The 20,006-nt window shown below is 36.8% G+C and overlaps 1 protein-coding gene across 2 annotated transcripts in view; it reads left to right on the top strand.

Moving 5' to 3' along the window:
- LRIF1 (ligand dependent nuclear receptor interacting factor 1) overlaps nucleotides 1-19,738 on the top strand; it is a 29,540-nt gene extending 9,802 nt beyond the window's left edge. Inside the window, exons 2-4 of one of the 2 annotated variants that reach the window (XM_006149566.3) lie at nucleotides 14,593-16,102; nucleotides 17,433-17,687; nucleotides 18,739-19,738. In XM_006149566.3, the coding sequence (XP_006149628.1) occupies nucleotides 14,593-16,102; nucleotides 17,433-17,687; nucleotides 18,739-19,182 (2,209 nt within the window). In that variant the 3' untranslated portion in view covers nucleotides 19,183-19,738. The remainder of the gene's footprint in view (nucleotides 1-14,592; nucleotides 16,103-17,432; nucleotides 17,688-18,738) is intronic. The other variant, XM_006149567.3, reaches the window with a different exon arrangement.
- Nucleotides 19,739-20,006: the final 268 nt, after the last annotated feature.

The raw sequence follows: 20,006 nt of genomic DNA, 5'->3' as shown, positions 1-20,006 counted from the left end.
AAACCCGGGAAAGTCCCTAAGTTCCCCCTTGCATTGGCTTCCTGCCAAGTTTGGGTATGGAAGGATGTGCCCCCCTCTGCTAGCGGTGCCGTGGGATTGTAGAGAGGGGGATTTGTTTCTGATCTGGTATGTTTATCTTTCAATTTTAGCCTTTTGAAATGTTTTTCAATTGTCTTTATCTCCTCGTCTGAAGTCGGCTCGGACTCGGACTCAGAGTAAGAGCTTGTTTCACTTTTGCTGTCTGACCTAATGGACTGCTCCTCTTTAATTTCTTCTGACGCCCCCCTTCCTTGTCCCACTGTTGGAGCGAATTTTTTATCCTTCAAACAAGCTCGAATTATCCGCCACAAAGGCAGGGTCCCCCCTGAGATCCGGCCCTGATGTTGTGCCTTTTCAATATCGCCGCCTAACTTATCCCAGCAGGGTACATTAAAACATGGCTGAACTGTGCTTAGACGTGTGACTTTCAGGAAGCATGTGCCTTCATGACGAGATTTACTGTATCTGTGACATCCCAGATATGAAGGTCTACAACCCAGCCTAGGGAGAATGGAGGCGAATTAGTAACATTCCCTTGGACTCAGAGACCCACAACTACCAGATGGTTAATCATGGCCAAAAGTTGCTTATCACTTCTACCACACCACAGTGGAACAAGAACCGGGTGACCGTGTATGAATGTGACACTAGGGGACACCAGCGGATCAATACAGGTGTCACTTTACAAACGATCCGGAGACGGTCTTCTCTTCAGCACTTTATTTTCCCCAGGCTATTACACAGAAGTTCTTCTCCTCCCTCCCACGCTCCCTGGTCTATATAGGCATGGGCAACCAATCATGGCACTGTGCACGAGTTCTGCGCCTGCACGGGTGTCCAACGTCTAGTTCTGATTGGTTGCATGCAGTGTTCCCGTGCACTCCATGCTCTCTGCCGCCCCACTTCCTTAAAGTTGTTTACTGTTCCGAGTGCACAGTGAGCTTCCACTGAGCGCCATCTTAAGATGAGTGCTGAAGGCGATGGGCGGCGGGCCCTCCACACCTGCATTGTTTCTGACAAGAGCTGTGGTGTTAGCCTGATGGGATAACCTTTTAAGTAAATTGATGTTTCCCTCTTGCCAGTTTTAATATCTTGTCTTTGTGGTTTTGGCCAAACTAGCTATTATGTGCCTTGGAGAGGATCTTCTTGGGTTGATTCTGTTTGGAGTCCTATGTATTTCTTGGGTCTGGATATTTGAATGCCTCTCTAGATTTGGAAAGTTTTCTTTTAGGATTTCATGAAATAAATTATCAATGCCTTTATTATTTTCTTCTTCTTCTAGGATACCAATTATCTGACATTGGGGCCCTTGATGATGTCTAATATTTGTCATATATTATTCTCATTTTTTTTTTGGTTGTTTTCTTAGTCTTTTTGATACTTTTTCTAGGTCAAAGGTTTTGTCTTCTGCATTTGAGATTCAAGCTTTCTCATGATCTAATCTACTTTTAATACTTTTGAGGGAGGCTTTAATTTTCTGTATCACATTCTTCATCCCTAATAATCCCATTGATTCTTTTTTATGGTGTCTATTTCTTCTTTCAAATCAGGAAAGGACTTCCTCATCTCCTGAAGCTTGTTGTCTTTTTTCTCTTGTGTCTCATTTAGTTTGGTCACTACAAGTATTCTGAATTGCTTATCCGACATTTTCAAGACTTCCATTGTGTTGTCTGTGAGTAATGCAGAATTGATGTTTCTCCTTGGGGGAGAGACATTTTGTTGGTTACTCATATTTATTGTGCTTCCGCAATTGTTCCTAGTCATCTGGTGATCTATGTGTTCCTTCCTACATTATTCAGGGTATCACTGGGCATTCAAAAATGTGGAGGAGTAGAAAATTTGAGTATCTCTCTTCTGCTCTGCCTCCCTGTTGCTCACCAGCATACTACACTGTCATTATTGGTCCTGGGTAACCCAAAGTCCTCCGTGTTTCTAAAGAACAGGTGCACTGAAACTGAGCTGCTGAGCTTCACCTCAGGAGCAATGAAAAGATCATGTGGCATGCAGTGCATGCTTTCCAAAACAATGATGTCCTGAGAGTTCAAAGGTGAGTGGGGGAGGGGATGAGCCACAGGCCTGACCCATAGGCCTTGCAACCATAGGCAGCCTGGCATCTGGCAAGGCTATCTGCTTGAACTGGTATCCAGATGAGGCTAGGAGGGGCACAAGTTCATCTTAAAGCCCCAAGACACAAACCTGAAGTCTGAAGATGAGTGGGGTAGGGGATGAGCCATGGGTACCGTTGTTAGGCCCTGCAACCACAGGCAGCCTGGCCTCTGTTCAGATGATTTCTTAATCACATTTAATTGTTATACATCCCTATAGCACACAACATGATTTTTCAAAGTATGTATGCAGCACATGACAATCAAATGAGGGAAATTAACCATATACATCTTTGTCAATGGAGAACTTTACATTCTTTATTCCCTTTCTAATATGTGAATGCTTCATATCATTATTAGAATAATCAAATATCAGAATTTATATATCAGTATGTTTAATATGCCTTTTTGTTAAAGTTCTACCATATTTTGAAAAGACATTATCTGATTCATTCCTTATTTTTGAAGACCAATTGCATATTTTCATGAAGATGATAAGTATCATGTTCCCAGACAGTTATTTCATTTACTTCCCATAGCAAGCTTTATCGTTCTCATTTAACAAAGGAAGAGACAGATTCAAAGAGATTAAGTTAATTTTTATGTTCTCCAACTGTTGATTGGAAGAACCTAGATTAGAAGCCCATAATCTTTTCAGTATCTTACTCTTTTCTCTTTCAAGGCCTTCAAAAAATTGGTGCAACTCCAAATAAAAGCAGCTTTATTTTTCTAATGTATAATAGTTCTCAGTTCAAAAGTCAGCTGGTTTAGTACGTATGTTTATAACTCTCTTAAGTGACCAAACCAAAGCATAAGGTGCAAAATCTGGCTCTAGTTTTAGCTCTACATTAGCCAGCAGAATTTAATATTTAAGAAAATAGAATCTTTATAGAGTAGTAGTTAGTTGATCAGTTAAATGAAAAGTTTCTTCAAGACTGGAAGTAAATTTATTGATTGAAGGATTATGAATTTTACCCTAATTTATCACTTCTTTTTTTTTTTGCATTCTGTATTTCAGTTTAATTTTAAAACCCATTCCATTTTGTTGCCAGGAAATTGTTGGTTGTTTTTATTACAGTTGATAGGATTCTATACAACTAACAGTGTCAGTAATGTTGAATAACTATATTAGATGCAAAGGGAATAGATATTTATAGGATAGTCTGCCCTTAAGAAATGTATGCTCTATGGTAGGTTATGTAAATCTTTACTTACATATTGACAAAAAGAAGCTGTATTTTCTTTTTCTTTTTTGAAGGGGAAGTGAGGAAAAGAGATGGAAAAATCTAGTGATTATATTTGGAAATACTTTGTGCAATGTTGACATTTTGTTTTTGGTAAACCAGATACAGAGAAGCTATATAAAGTAGTATGGAAGGCAGAAGTCTGTGTAACTTGCTTAAATACTGTGCCAATTAAAGCATGTTTGCTTCCATACAAATAATTTAAAGACATGGGTTCTGCTCTTTTGAACCTTCTAGTTTGTTAGGCATATGTTACTGACAAAGGAAGTATATAAATAAACCAGAGAGAATAAACAACATCTGGACAGTTTATTTGAAGTGACAATTAGAACTACATATTTTTTTAAATGATTTGAGGATCATCTAAGGTTGGTATTGGAAGAACAATTGGAAATAAATGATATAGTCTTTCATCTTAAGGAGTTGCAGTTTTTCTGAGGAAAACATGTTTAATTTTTAAAAATTATCTAATATTAAGTGGGGATATACAATATCTCTCCTTCATAGTCTGGCTTGCTTTACTCAGCAGTAAATCTTCTATATTCTTCTGGTATGTGTAGAGGAGTGGGGCCTAGGGAAGGGCATTTGGAGGAGGGATACAGAAGCAGAGCTTTGACGGGACGGGGAGGTGTGGTGCTATCTGTTGAAGATATTTTGATCAACTGGACTGGGGAGAAATGTTCAGATATTGAAATGTTCACTTCATAAGCTAAACAATGTCATTGAATGTATATAAAAATAAATTAATTAAAAAATTATCTAATAGATCAAAGACAATAAAGTATTATATGCAAGGTCTTCAAGAAGTTCATATTATGTAAAAACTATGAATATATTTGAACATTTTTGCACCAAAATAACTTGTACTTTAATTTCATTTTTCTGTTAACATTTTTCTTTTCTTCCTTTTTTTTTCCCTCAATTTTTGCCATAGGGCACATGTGATTGCCAAAGAGAGACAGAGGAACAGAGAGAGAGGGAAAGTGAGAAATCACTGTCTGACTGGATGGCCATAATGCAGTCCCTTCTCCATTCTCCTCCCAGGATTTTGGGCACATATTCTCCAGTGTGTTTTTCAATGTGCTCGTCTGGGACTTGAACCACAAGGTCAACTGTGTAGGATCCAGTGCCTTAACCACCATGTCGCCTGCTGGCCCCTCCATGAACTTTTTTTTTTCCTTTTTCTTTTTCTTTCTTTCTTTCTTTCTTTCTTTCTTTCTTTCTTTCTTTCTTTCTTTCTTTCTTTCTTTTTGGAGAGGTTTTTGCTATAGGGTGCGTGCGCTCATCAGCCAGACAGAGAGAGATAGAATGACAGAAAGCGAGAAATCACCCCCCAGAGGGGATGGCCACACCGCAATCTCTTCATTCTCCTCTCGGGATCTTGGGCATGCATGCACACGTGCCCAGCGTGAGTTTTAAGCCACTGGGTCAGGACGCGAACCGTGGTCGACTACATGGGAGTCCAGTGACATAGCCATTACGCTAACTGCTGGTCCCCCCCTCCATGAACTTTTTGAATTGCTCTCATGTAATTCCCAACATTAGCAAAATCATGGGAGGGTTTTAAGGATTCAGAGTTGCATTAAATTAATATGAGTTTGAGAGAATGGCAGATAGTTCATGAAGAAGATGTAATTTGAATCTCATATTGTTGGAGAAGGGGAAAAAAGGGATACATAGAGTAAATAATTTACATGGCACATTCCAGAATAGCAAAGAGATGTCTCTATAAAGAGCAAAGGTTTCACATTGAGAAGTTGTAGGTGATATTGTTTTAGAGGATTGATTAGGGATAGAGTATAGATGATTTTCTCGTCAAGCTGAATAGATGACAATATGTTAATTGAAACTTTGAGCAAAGAGATAACTGGATGAAAACAATTTTAGGCTGCTAGAGACACATGATAGTCAATGGTGACTGTAGTCAAGAAAACTAGTTTGAACATCAGAGCAAAATATAAAGATGAAATGATGAGTGCTAAACTTATGGTAATAAGGGTCTGATGTAGATGGTAGAAGCTAAAGAGTGTGTGACTTATTCGGTATACATTTATTTATTTACAAGTCAATGTAGTTACATACTTTCATAAACATTACACAAGGTGCTATTTGTGAATCAAAAGCAAGGAAGAGTAATATGATAAGTCAGATATGACTAGGTAATGTTAAGTCTATATATGACTTGGAAAATAGTAGTGCCGCCACATGATTGGATGGTAGGATAGAGTGCTAGTTTTCAATAGAGAGTAATTTCAACTTACTGAATTTGAAGCAATGATAGTAAAAATGAAAAATGGTAAAACATCACAAATAGAAAACTAAGATCAGTGTTAGAGCATAAAAATGTAAGAATATAACAAGTGGAGTCATTGCAAAGCAGAGAGTTGAGGGAAATAGTCAAAGCCATGAAAATTGATTTAGTCTTTAAGAATGTCTTATAGGAGAAAAGTGGTCAAAAACTGTATATCGGGGAGTGGTCATAGTTGGATGCTTAAAATATGGAAAATGAACAAGAAGGGAGACTTAAAGTCAAGACGGACTGGCACATAGCATTGTCATTAAGCTCTGTGCACAGAAAGCTGAATCCTGCATAACCATGATTCAAATGCTGGCCCTGTCAGCGTGAAAAATTCTGAGTGCATGTGTATATGTGCTCAAAATCTTGATGGAGGGAATAAAAGGATTGTGGTGTGACCATGCTTCATTGAGGGGTTCTCTTTCTTTTTCTCTTTTTCTCTGGTAAGCACATGCACACTCCAGTGACAAGACAAAAATGAGAAAGTCAAGAGGAGTAGAAATTTTACATAATGTAAACCACAATACGGAAGAAATTCAAGGTGGAGAAATAATTAGCTAGTAGTATCAGTTGCAACAGAGATATCCCAGGGGATGAGGATAAAGACAAATTTCACCATGAAGACACAAAAGAGGGACTTTAAAAAGTTGATGGGAAATAATATAATTAAAGTATGAGTTTAGCCAGAAGGTGGTATGGTGTTTAAAGTGCTGTTTCACACGTGGCCAATTGAATAGTTTGAGTCCCAGCCTGGCAACTTGAAAAACATGTGAGGTGCATATGTGTGCATGTCCAAAAATCCTGAGAGGAGAAGAGATTGTGGCATGGCCATCACCCCTGGGAGGTGATTTCTCACTTTCTCTCTTGTTCTCAATCTCTTTCTGGCAAGCACACACACCCTGTAACAAAAATCAAACAAACAAAAAACGTGTAAGTTCATTTTGGTGCAAAATTGTAAAATCTATAATCTTTTCAGAATACATATTTTCCATGAACTTTTTAAAGACCTTCTTCCATTTGGGAATCTTTGAAATTTTATTTTTTATTGCCATATTCCCTTCTCCTCCATTTCTGCATCTTGTTGAGATTTCGGGTGTGCATACATACATACCTGGCATGATTTTTAAGCAGTCTGGATCTGTATTTGAACTGCAGTCATCCATGTGGGGTTTTGCTCCCTTAACTGTAGGCTACAGGGCTGACCTCTGAAGTTTTAAGAGAATTATGGGAAAGAAAATAGACCACAAAGGAGAGTTTGATTCAAGACAATTTTCTGCCATATCAGTTTTGTTTTGTTTTTAGGTTTTGCTATAGGGTGTGTGCACTATCCAGAGAGAGAGACAGAGAAGGAGAGAGAGAGAGAAAGAGAAAGTGAGAAATCATCCCCAGGGGAGATGGCCATACCACAGCCCCTTCTCTATTCTTCTCTTGGGATTTTGAACGCATATGCTCTTGTGCCCAGTGAGATTTTCAAGTTGCTGGATATAGGACTTAAACTACACAGCTGGATATTTGAGATCCAACACTTCAACCTCCACACCACCTGCTGGTCCCCAGGCATTCCCATTCTTCATCGCTGTTTATAAACACTGTCTACCAACTTCCTGTCACTGAACTTGGCATCTAGCTCACAGTCTTCTCTGTGATCCTACATGACTTTACTATCTATATAGATAATCTCTTTGTCACCTGTTTTTTAGTACAAAGATCTTTTTTCTCTTTAGGGGTTTATTCCATTCTATTGCAGTCATCAGTCCTTCTTATTAGATAAAATCACTGCATCTATGAAGTTGCTTCAGGCATTGTCCTTTCTAAATGCTGGTTTCTATATTTCTAGCTTGGCTTTTTTACTTATTCCCACTGTTCTTTAATTTCAGTCTAATAATCCCTTTGTTTTATCCCTATACTTTAGCCTTTTATCCTCTTATTTTTTCTTACCCAGTTCAGATTCTATTTTTCATCATTTTAATAACTCTTAACAATACATTAAATTCTTGTACTCTTTGATGATTTCTTTCTGTACACTTCTGAGGCCGACCAACTCTGTATAAACTCAATAATATGCTTCCACTTTGCCTATGCCTGCTGAGACAAGGAAAATCTCACAGTAGCACAGATTGGTACTACTAAAATTTTATAATTACTACTTGTCTCCCTGGGAAACCTTTCAACTCATATATATATATATATATATATATTTGTTTAGCTTATTTTATAAAGACCATTTCAAATATTTGATTCTCCTTAAATCTCTTCTTAAATTTATTCTTGAGATGATGCCATGTTATTTTTTATATATAAAAAAGCCATTAGATCAGAGTTACCCCAGTCCACTGATACCAAACCATTAAACTTACCTTTAAGGGCACCTAAACTGTTATCTAGTTCAAATGGAAGGAGCTAATTTTCTAGCTTTCTTTTAGGTTCTATCTCTACCTATCTCCTGGTTCCTATTTTCTACCTTCTCATTGGTTATCTCTTTTATTACTAATTTGTTGTTCTTAATGTCTTAAGTGAGCATTTACTGTGTTGTTGTTCATCTGACCTTAAAAAAAAAGATTTCAGGACCAGCAGTTAGTGAAATGGCTATGTCGCTGGACTCCCATGTAGTTGACCGCAGTTCAAGTCCCAGACCTGGTGGCTTAAACTCACACTGGGCACATGTGCTTGTGTACCCAAGATCTCAAGAGGAGAATGGAGGAGAAAGGATTGCCTCATGGCCATCCCCCCTGAGGGGTGATTTTTCGCTTTCTGTCTCTATGTCTCTGTCTTTCTGGCAAGCGCACATATAGCAAAAACCTCTCAAAAAAAAAAAAAAAAAGAAAGAAAGAAAGAAAGAAAGAAAAGAGATTTCTATTTCTTCTCCATTTATCCTCCAGTTACTCACCTTACCAGTCTTTCACTTCCTGTTGATAGACAAACAGTTGTCTATACTTGAAATATTCATGTCCACTTGCCGGGACTAGCTCCGTATGAACTTGCTTGACTCTTTTTTTGTATTTAGACCCCATGTTGGGCGCCACTTTGCCAGGACTAGCTAAGCATGAACATGTTTTTCTGAGTGGAGAAGGCTGTGGGTTAGAAATAGGTGCAATAAGGGACCAGCAGTTGGCGTAATGGCTATGTCACTGGACTCCCACATAGTCGACCGTGGTTCGAGTCCCAGACCTGGTGGCTTAAGCTCACACTGGGCACGTGTGTGTGCATGCCCAAGATCCCAAGAGGAGAATGAAGGAGAAGGGATTGCAGTGTGGCCATCCCCCCCTGGGGGGGGGGGGGTGATTTCTCGCTTTTTGTCTCTCTCTGTCTGGCGAGCACATGCGCCCTATAGCAAAAAACCTCTCCCCCCCACCCCCCAAAAAAGAAAGAAATAGACGCAATAACAAAACACACAGACACACAAGTATAGAAAAGTGAGGATTGGGGGGGGGGGCACAGCTTTTTTGATGGTGAAATTGCTACTAGAACCAGCCTCAGGTTTATTTTTTTAAAGGGCAGAAAAAGGAGGAAGGGAAAAAAATGGAATGCAGAAAGAATGGGAAAAAAAAAGTAAAATTCAAAGAAAATAAGGAAAAAATTAAAATACAAAGCCAGTTGTTTTTAAATATAAATCAACTAAAAGTGTAAAAATGACTGGTGCTATATAATTTTTAAAATTCTTTTGGGAAACAATCTAATAAATGTTTGTAACTTCCTTTAGCCCGATACTAGGCGGTATCGGGGTATCGGGTATCAACAACAACAAAAAACAACCATTGACAACAGACAAATACTGCTTTTAGATTTTATAAATGCTTTTATAAATGCTTCTCAATAACCCTATTAAAATAGCTTACAAAAGCGTGTTTCTACATGTGTCTACAGGCCACATGTCTTAATCACATGTTTTCAAATTAACTGCTCTCCACACCCACTCATCTGCAACTTCTTTCCCCACCAAACTGCTTTTATGAGAGTCATCAATGTCCCTTGTGACATTATTTCCAGTGTAATTTTTTTTTGAGAGAGATTTTTGCTAAAAGGCATGCGCTCTCACCAGAGAGAGAGAGAGAGAGAGAGACAGAAAGTGATAAATCACCCCCCAAGGGTGATGGCAACACCGCAATCCCTTCTCCTTCATTCTCTTGAGATTTTGGGCCTGCACATACACACACTTGGCGTGAGTTTCTTGGTAGGTCTGGGATTCAAACTACAAATGACTACTTGGGAGGTCAGTGGTGTAACCATTACACCATCTGCTGATCCCGTCCAATGTACATTTTTAATCCTCATCTGTTTTGGCCTCTGGAACTTTTAGTATAAATGCTTAATTTTCTTGAAGTCCTCTTTTCTTTTGGTTTCCATTGTGTCAGAAACAATGGAAATGGTTTTGTTTCTACCACTCTAAGAATAATGGGAAGCCATTAGAATGCTAAGCAGAGAAAGACCAGGTTTTTTTTTTTTTTTGGGGGGGGGGGGGGGGGGAGGGGGGGGCGGTTGGTTATAGGGGGGGAGGTGGAGGAGTGGGGGGATGTTTGCTATAGGGCACGGGCACTTGTCAGAAAGACAAAGAGAGACAGAGAAACAGAAAGTGAGAAATCACTCCCCAGGGAGTGGCCATGTCACAATCTCTTCTCCTCCATTCTCCTCCGGGAATCTTGGGCATGCACGCACACATGCCCAGCATGACTTTAAGCTACTGGGTCCAAGACTTGAACCACGGTCAACTACATGGGAGTCCAGTGACATAGCCATTGTGCCAACTCCTGGTCCCAAAGACCAGTTTTATGTACTAAATTAATTGAAAGGAGGCTATGACTGGAGGGAAAAAAGATAAATTATGAAGTTACTATGGTAGTCCAAACCAGAAGTAATGTTTGCTTGGTCTAGACTGGTGAGAGTTGATTTGGAAAGAACTGAACAAGTCAAGGGAGATTTTAGGACATATATCAACAGAATTTGGATTGGATATAGGGAGTGGGAAAGTGGAATATATCTGCCCTGACTTTGGTATCTAAGATGGATGTGATGCCTTTACCAAAGTAGAAAGCATTACAGGAGAAGGAATTTTGTGAAATCGGGTAGACAGACATCTCCCTGTCGTGTTGAGTTTTAGGAACCTTTGAGATTCTAAATGGAAATGTCAAGATGGAGGTTGGATATATAAGCCTGAATTTCAAAGGAGGGCCAGTGTCAATATTGAAATCATTCGTATAGAAATGGTAACTTAACTGAAATTATGACTAAGCAGACCTCTTTCCATAGTTGGGTGATAAATTTAGCCCAAAACAGTCTCTCTATACTAAACTGAAACCTAGCTAGATGAACAAGCACAAGTAATTTAACTTAAGTATACCCTGGTAACCTAGCAACTGAGCCTCAGCCAATCACAGGCTTCCAACGGATCAAACCATGTCTACAGAGGGCAAATGCCAACTCTAGCCAATCAGTCTAGTTTTTCATGTCACTTCCTTTTCTCTGATTGTAAATGCTAGGCTACACTTGTGGTGGGATAGGGCATTCTGAATTATCTTTGGTTAGGCTGCCCTTTGTAGAACTCTTTTGCTCAATATAAAAGAAAACATTTTTAAAAAGGATACAGAATAGGAAGAGAAGAGTACTTTCTAAGTTTTGGTGAACACCAACATTTCTTCCCCCCCCCCCACCTTCCCTGAGGTTTTTGCTGTAGTGCGCGTGCGCTCACCAGAAAGACAGAGAGAGACAGAGAGAAAGAAAGTGAGAAATCACCCCCGAAGGGGATGGCCACTCCACAATCCCTTCTCTTCCATTCTCTTCTCAGGATCTTGGACACGCGCACACACACACACAGCGTAGTTTAAGCCACTGGATTCAGGACTTGAACTGCGATAAACTACATGGGAGTCCAGCAACATAGCCAATTACACTAACTGCTGGTCTTGAACTCCAACATTTCAAGGCTGATTCAAATAGGATGAGTTGAGTTGGTCAAGAAGAGTGAGCAGTTACTATAGAAGTAAGAGAATGTCATATTTAGGAACCCTTGGGAGAGAATTTTTCAAAAAAAGGAGCAAACTCAAATATATCATTTATCTCAATGATAATTACCTATTACTATGTTGTCCATGACACAGTAATGTAAGTTCTTTTAGGGGTTATGTATTGATCTACCCTGGGAGCCAGCAAAGATTTTATGTAAAGGGATACATGGTAAATATTTTAGGCTTTCTGAGCCATATGATTTCTGTTGTAACTGCTCAACTATACCATTATAGCATGAAAGCAGCTATATATGACATAAAATATGAATGTGACTGTATACTAATATAATTTTATTTATAGGTGCTTAACTATGAATCTCATATTATTTTCATACATCATGACATAGTCTTTTAATTTTTTTTCAACTATTTAAAATGTGAAAACCATTTTTAGCCTGAAGGCTGCACAAAACAGAGGGTTTGGCCCACAGGCTGTAGTTTACTGACCTTTTGCACCTAGATGGGTGTCTGAATCATAGTAAACATTCAGTAAATTTTTGTTTTATGAGTTCATGTTGAATAAGTCCTCATTCAATTTAAAACTGCTTTATGGTAGGCCTGGGTGGTGATGAAGGTAGATTTCCTTCAAACCCTGAAAATAAGAATTCATATTTTGGGGGAGGGTCATGCTTTTCTTTAGAGATTAACTTTCTATTTGCTGAAAGTCTATTTTGAAGTACTATCAATTATTAGATAAATATTTTAGGTTTTTGTAAGGAAATACAGATGTCATTTGGGCTGCAGAAAGGCAAAATTGAGTTCCAGCACTTCCTAGGATGCATAGACTTTTTGACATTGGTTTTTATTTTTACCTGTGGCTTGTGAAAACATACCTGTAGGTAGTAAGACACATCTTTACATTTTTGCAACCCTTAGTAATTCTTATCTTTTGTCTTTGTATTTTTTCCTTCAATCTTAGTCAGCTAAGACTGTACTTAGTCTATAGGACATGGATTCTATACTTATGTTTCTAGAATTTAACAGAGACTTTCTATAGATAAGCAGATAGATAATAATATAGGAGGACTGTCTATGATATTAACATGAAGGAAGTTAACAGAATAATTTAATTTTATTAATTTAGTTTCATTTTTATATAGGATAAAACCTTAGAAAAGTCTACTTTTAGTTTTAGGAAATAAAATAAGTTAATATGAGTTAGTATCTCATATCCATTGCCTAACAACGCTAGGAGGAATGCTAAATCAAAGCTGATGTAGATTAATTACGAAGGAAAAGCAAGGATAATAAGGTCATCAGAGAATGTATTTTTTGATAAATATCACTTATGCTGAGACTTCGGCTACATGAGGAGTTCTTTGGGGAAGGAGTACCTAGATAAGAGTGGTAGCGTCTGTGATGGCCCTGAGTCCCATGTTTTTAGGTGTACGTTACTTGAGATGTATACTTTCCAATAATCTTCAAATAACTGTTTATACAAACTAAGGTTAATATATGTTGGCTTTTTTTTTTTTTTAATTTGCTAGAGTATACATGTGCTTGCCAAAAAGTGGAGAATGTGAGAAAGCACCCTCCATGGGGAATGGTGCAATCCCTTCTCAGTTTTTTCCTCTTTTTGGGATCTTGGCCAAACATGCACATGCATCTGGCATGTTTTTCAAGTCTTTCAGGTCTAGGGCTTGAACCCATATAGTTGACCATGTGGAATCTAGCTCACATGACCACCAGCCCATGAGGTGGCCTAACTTTTCCTAAAATCAGATCATCTGATTTTAGAAAATAGCTCATAAGTAGAGGAACAAAAATTGGCTAGGTAAAAAAATTCATTGATTTCCAGTCTGTTCCATGTTGTTATTTTTTATTTTGTTTTATTTTACATTTTTTAAATTTTATTTTCTTTTATACATTCAATCACATTATTTAACTTACAAAGTGAATATTTCAATAGGTGAACATTTCTCCCTAGTCAGTTGATAAAGCTATAAAATATCTTCAACAGATAATACCACATTTCTTCAGCTGAAGTTATGGTGGTTGCATATATGTATGGATTAATTTACAGTAAACTAGTATAAATAATTACTAAGAATTCTTTAGCACCAAACTGCTGAAACAATAATCACAGAAGAGAATAGTTCCTTTCGTACAAAAATGTAAACTATTACCATAAGAGATGCCATCAACACTTTAAAGAAGAGTGACTGACAGCAAAACCTGTGAATCACCAGTGGGAAGAAAAGAGAAGAGATTAGAAAGGAAGTGTAAGGGAACTAGAATAAGCATAAATAGAGGTAGAACGAGAGTCCTGCGCAATAACAGTAAAGAGAGATAGGAACCAATAGCTGGCATAATGCTTACGTCTCTAGACTCTGACCTAGTCGACTGCGGTTTGAGTTGTAAACCTGGTGGCTTAAAACTCACACTGGGCTCATGCGTGTGCATGCCCAAAATTCAGAGAGTAGAATGGAGAGGAAGGGATTGCAGCATGGCCATCCCCCTTGGGGGATGATTTCTCACTTTCTGTCTCTCTTTCTCTCTCGTTGGCAAGCACACATGTCCTGTAGCAAAAATCTCTCTCAAAAAAAAAAAAAAAAAAAAGTAAAGGAAGATAAGAGAAAAGAATTTAAGGATTCAAGGAGAAGGGAAGAAAGATGCTACTAGTTTAAGAGGAATCTATCCTAAGTAGCCTAACAGGGTAAAACCTTAGAAAAGGCTGTTTTTGGTTTTTGAATGTAATGTTAATATCTCATACCTATTGCCTAGTCTTTTGAGAAGATCTAAATAAAAGCTTTGTTTTGCAGTATTTTACTTTGAAAACACAAAATGAGAAATAATACGTTTTATTATATTTTAATATTAAAAATAATATTTGCAAATAAGTTGTTTTAAAATAAAATGTATATACCATGTAGTATGTTGTATTTATTTACTCATAATGTTTTTTTAAGTGTTTCAGGCTGCATGTACCAAGTAGTTCAGACGATTGGCTCGGATGGAAAAAATCTTCTGCAATTACTTCCAATTCCTAATTCTTCTGGAAATCTTATACCACTAGTTCAATCTTCAGTCGTATCTGATGCTTTGAAAGGGAATACAGGAAAACCAGTTCAAGTTACTTTTCAGACTCAGATTTCCAGCTCTTCCACAAGTACATCAGTTCAATTGCCCATTTTTCAGCCAGCCAGTTCTTCAAACTATTTTCTTACAAGAACAGTAGATACAACAGACAAAAATAGAGTTACTACTGTGGGAACTGAAAATTTTACTTCATCAGTTTCTAAAGTTCAGAGTCATGGTGTGAAAATTGATGGACTTACCATGCAAACATTTGCTGTTCCTCCCTCCTCAACCCAAAATGATTCATCTTATATTGTAGTCAATACCCAGAGTCTTCCAGTGACTGTGAAGTCTCCAGTTTTGCCTTCTGGGCACCATTTACAGATACCAGCTCATGCTGAAGTGAAATCTGTACCAGCATCATCATTGCCTCCTTCAGTTCAGCAAAAGATACTTTCATCTGCAACCAAAAGTACCCCAGGAACAGTTGAGACCTCCCAAATACCAACTGTTATTTACGTATCTCCAGTCAATACAGTGAAAAATGTAATTACCAAGAACTTTCAAAACATTTACCCAAAACCTGTTACAGAAATAGCAAAGCCAGTGATACTAAATACCACACAAATTCCAATGAATGTTGCTACAGAGACACAATTAAAAGGTGGTCAGAATTCTCAAGCTGCTCCAGTGAAATGGATTTTCCAAGAAAATCTACAGCCTTATACTCCATCTCTTGTTCCTGTTAAGTCTTCAAATAATGTGGCTTCAAAGATTTTAAAAACTTTTGTAGATAGGAAAAGTTTGGGAGATCATACTGTAAATATTCCACCATTAAGTACCAACAATCCTAGTGGGTCACAATCCAAAAGTATGCCTATTAAAGATAATGCTTTGGTTATGTTTAATGGGAAAGTTTATCTGTTGACTAAAAAGGGGACAGATGTTCTGCCATCACAAATTGATCAACAGAAACCTATATCTCCTGATATTCCACTAAAAAGAGATACATCACATATAATGAGTTCAAGTCCAGTCACAGAAATATCCAGAGAGGTTGTAAATATTGTGTTGGCTAAAAGTAAATCTTCCCAGATGGAGAAAAAATTACTTTCAAATACCCAACTTGCTTCCATGGTCAATCTAAGGGCAGAGAAGAATAAAAAAGTGGAGAAACCATCTTTTTCTGCCACAAACCCACATAATATGAACCAATTCAGTAACTACTTAAAACAGAATAAGACTTTATTCACAAAGCCAGTTTTGCCAGATGGATTTAGTACAGTACAAAATGCCTCCAGAAAAGGAAATACCATCCAGGGCATAGAGAAAATAATTTCCTCTGTTGATGCAACAACTGTTACTTCACAACAGTGTGTTTTCAGAGACCAAGAACCAAAGGTAATTTTCCCATGATAGGGTTTTCTTTTTATATATTTATATAGAAATTTTATCTTAATTCTAAAATTTATGAATGACACCCCTTTGTCCCCTTCAGCCCCATCACTAACATACCATACACACATTAATGAAAGTCAAAGCTTTCATCTGAGTAAATATTTTAAGAATAAGTAAAATTGGGAGATCCCAAGCAATATCTCTCTCTTGAATCATTTGGCATGCCAGATCTTTAAAACAAAGTCAACTAACCAAAAGAAAAAAATATATATATATGTATGTATGTGTGTGTGTATATACATACACACATACACATGTATGTGTATATATATATATATATATATGTCACAAAGCAACAGGTTTAGAAGAATTGGGGAATAGTAACATGAATTGAAGACTTCGAAAATTGTGTGTGTGTATGTACTACACGCATGCACATACATACATGTATTTCATAGCTTTTAGTTTACAAAGAGATCAGTATTATAGGAGAGCTTTTTTTTTTTTTTTTTAGGTGTGTGTGTGTGTGTGTGTGTGTGTCTTTGGTAGTGGTGATGTTGGGGAAATATCCGATAATTATTTTGTTTTACACTGTAGATCACAGAAGGGGAGGGAGTGGAGTGATTAGTACCTTTTAGTCATTTGTGGAAACAGGATTGTATCAACGTCTTTGGTGTTTTGTGTTTTTTTTTTGGTAGACAAGTTTCCTTTTCCCTTTTTTAGGCCTCGTGACTTACCAGTTACCAGACATACCCACATAGTTATCTTTTCTGTTCTATGTAATGTATTTTACATATTTACAAATAACTTGTCTTTAAATAAAATGAATGTGCATACATAATATTTGTACCCACCTTTTCCTTGTTCACTTAGAAATCTATTTCATAATGTAAGCATTTCTCCCTTTTAGTACAGAATGTATTGAACTCCAGAGATGTGAAGAGGTAGATTCTGATTGTTGAGTACAAGATTGATTAAAGTCATGAGACTTTCCCAGAAGATTATAATTTCTAAATAATGTCATATAGATTATTTCTGAGTTGTCATCAGTCTGTATTCTCATTTCAGTTGTTTGAGAATTGACTACCTGTTATCTTTCCAGAAGAACAAATTAAATGAAAATTGTAGGGGAATATATCAAGTTTGTACTTAATTAAATATGATTTCTCAAGCATGGATGGTAAGGCAAGAGTAGTGCATAATAATCCTTTAGGATTTTTAAATGATGGTGTGTTCTTTTATGTAATATGAGGTAATCACTTAGTTGCTGGTCTGATAAAATAACTTGAATAATTAGCAATATTTTTTGTGTGTTTTCTTTTTCTAATTCCAGATCCAGAATGAGATGGCATCAACATTAGAAAAGGGTACTCGAGAAAAAAATGACAAGAAAGATTCTCAAGAAAGAAGTAATAAAGCATTGTCTCTGAAGAGTGATGCTGAATTTAAAAAGATATTTGGTCTCACTAGAGATGTGAGAGTGTGTCTTACTCGAATTCCTGACCATTTGGGCTCTGGAAATGGTTTGGTGAAGAGTGATACTTACAAAGAGACACAGTTTATGGTGAAGGGGGAAGAAAGAATGCAGGTAATAGATTTTGAAGTGTCCTTTGTGGGTACAGCAAAGATTAATGGATATATTCATTTTCTTAATTTAGTGTTTAGCCTTATGCATTAGAATGAATGACAGTTGTTAACAACAAATTTGAAAAATATATGTATTACACCAGGAACCAGCAGTTAGCGTAATGGCTATGTCACTGGAGAGGTTTTTTTCGCTATAGGGCACGTGTGCTCGCCAGACAGACAGACAGAGACATAGAGACAGAAAGCGAGAAATCACCCCCCAGGGGGCATGGTCACGCTGCAATCCCTACTCCTCCATTCTCCTCTTGGGATCTTGGGCACGCATGCACACGCGCCTGGCGTGAGTTCTAAGCCACCGGGTCCAGGACGCGAACCGCGGTCGACTACGTGGGAATCCAGCGACATAGCCATTATGCTAACTGCTGGTTCCCACCATATCTTTTTAAAATAGTTATCCTACTTTGAAAACTCTAGCCAAAAAAAAGTAATCCGTGTAGTGAAAAATATAAGCAGGTAAATGTTAATTGCAGTATTATTTTAGTATAAACATTTAAGCAATCTATATGGTAAATAATGAGTAGAAGTGTTCTAATAACTTTGTCTATTGTCTTCCTGTTGAATACTTATGAATATATCATTATCATTTAATATTCTGAACTTTAGATGAGAGATCAGTCAACCTTTCCCACTTAAAGTTTTCTACATGCACCTGTTGTACAAAGGAAAAGAAAAATTAAATCAATTATATTTCTCAGGTGCTTTCATAAGTGATACCCTATTTTATTGGTAGATCAATATGGCTTCTGTTAATAATATCTAACTTGAGTAGGAAAGTGTGAACTAAGCAATTTATTCTCAGTGAATATGATTAGGATGTTGCTATGCATTTTGTGACCATACAGTGAAAAACATTTTTTGCTGTCCCCAGTAAATTTTATTGACTTGAGTTTAATTGCTCAATGCTTATATCTGCAAACTTTGTTAAATTTTCAAGCACACACTATGTATGGCAATAACATTTTCTTTTTCTTCTGGAATCTTACTCAACATAGCAACAGAGTTTTGATAAGAAGAGGAAAGCAAAAACCCTTAAAAAGATGAATCAAAGAAAGAAGAGAAAAACTGAGAGAGTCTATAACACAGTAATAAATGGTGAAACTAATGTCACCAGCTCCCAACTCCTTAGCGGTGTCTTACCAACTTCAGATGTACCACAACATAACATTCTCACAAGCCGCAGCAAAACCAGAGAAGAAAAAGGAAGTGAGACAGAACAATGTACCCTTGAGAAGCAGGAGAAAGGCTCATTGAATTTAAATGTAGCTTATAATCAAAGTCATTCCTTTGATAAAAATTACACTGAAGATATTTTCCCAGTAACACCACCAGAGTTAGAAGAAACCATTCGAGATGAAAAAATAAGAAGACTTAAGCAGGTCCTGAGAGAGAAAGAAGCAGCTCTTGAAGAAATGCGTAAGAAGATGCACCAAAAATAATAAATGTCCTATACTTAAAGACTTTAATGAAATAGCTGTGTTTTTTAAAATATACTTTTGTATCAATAAGTTAGTTGTAAATGCATTCTGGAAATGTCTTTGAATATGAAACAACTTCTTTCATCAGTTGATTATAAAATTTTATTTAAGGATTACAGAAAAGATTGATTCACATTTGACTTGTGAAATAGCCACATGGGGTATCTAAACCTTCATCTTAGATACTTTTTTTTGGAAGGAAAATTTTGTATTTTTCTATTATTTTAACTTTCCCAGGTTTGAATATTTGTGCAGGGTTTTGTTACTGTTTGTATCTTTAGCTAAATGCTCAGATATTACTTCAATAATAGATAATTATTGTGTACTATTGAAATTTTGCAATCCAAAGAGAGAAAATCTTCTCTAAATTTAGTTTTACCTGTAAATTTGTATATGTATATTTGCTTTGTTTCTTTACTCATAAAGCAATGTTACCTTCTATAAGCCATTGTTAGTTTAAAAAATTTCATTAAAGAAAATTTATTACAGCGGCATTAATTAAAATGTTAGAACATTTCTCAAGAGTGAGAGACATTTGTTTTGTTACTTTACAAAGTAATTTTATATAATCCAAAGTGGGCTTCAGAATTCAGGTTATTTGATGTATTTTGGGCTTAAAATGATGTATTATCCTAGGCAAGTGTTACTTCCCCTTTTTTAGAATACTGTACATATGTTATTTAGATTATGTGAAAAACAGATCTGAATAATGCTCACATTATAAAGAAGAGGTTTTTAAAAAAATACCTGTACAATGGCAACAAAAGAGAAAATAATAAATCAGA

The sequence above is a fragment of the Tupaia chinensis genome, unplaced genomic scaffold (genome assembly GCF_000334495.1).
Source record: "Tupaia chinensis unplaced genomic scaffold, TupChi_1.0 Scaffold000270_2, whole genome shotgun sequence".
Taxonomy (NCBI): domain Eukaryota; kingdom Metazoa; phylum Chordata; class Mammalia; order Scandentia; family Tupaiidae; genus Tupaia; species Tupaia belangeri.
Note: the sequence above shows the minus strand (reverse complement) of the source record. Positions and strands in the feature narration are given on the sequence as shown.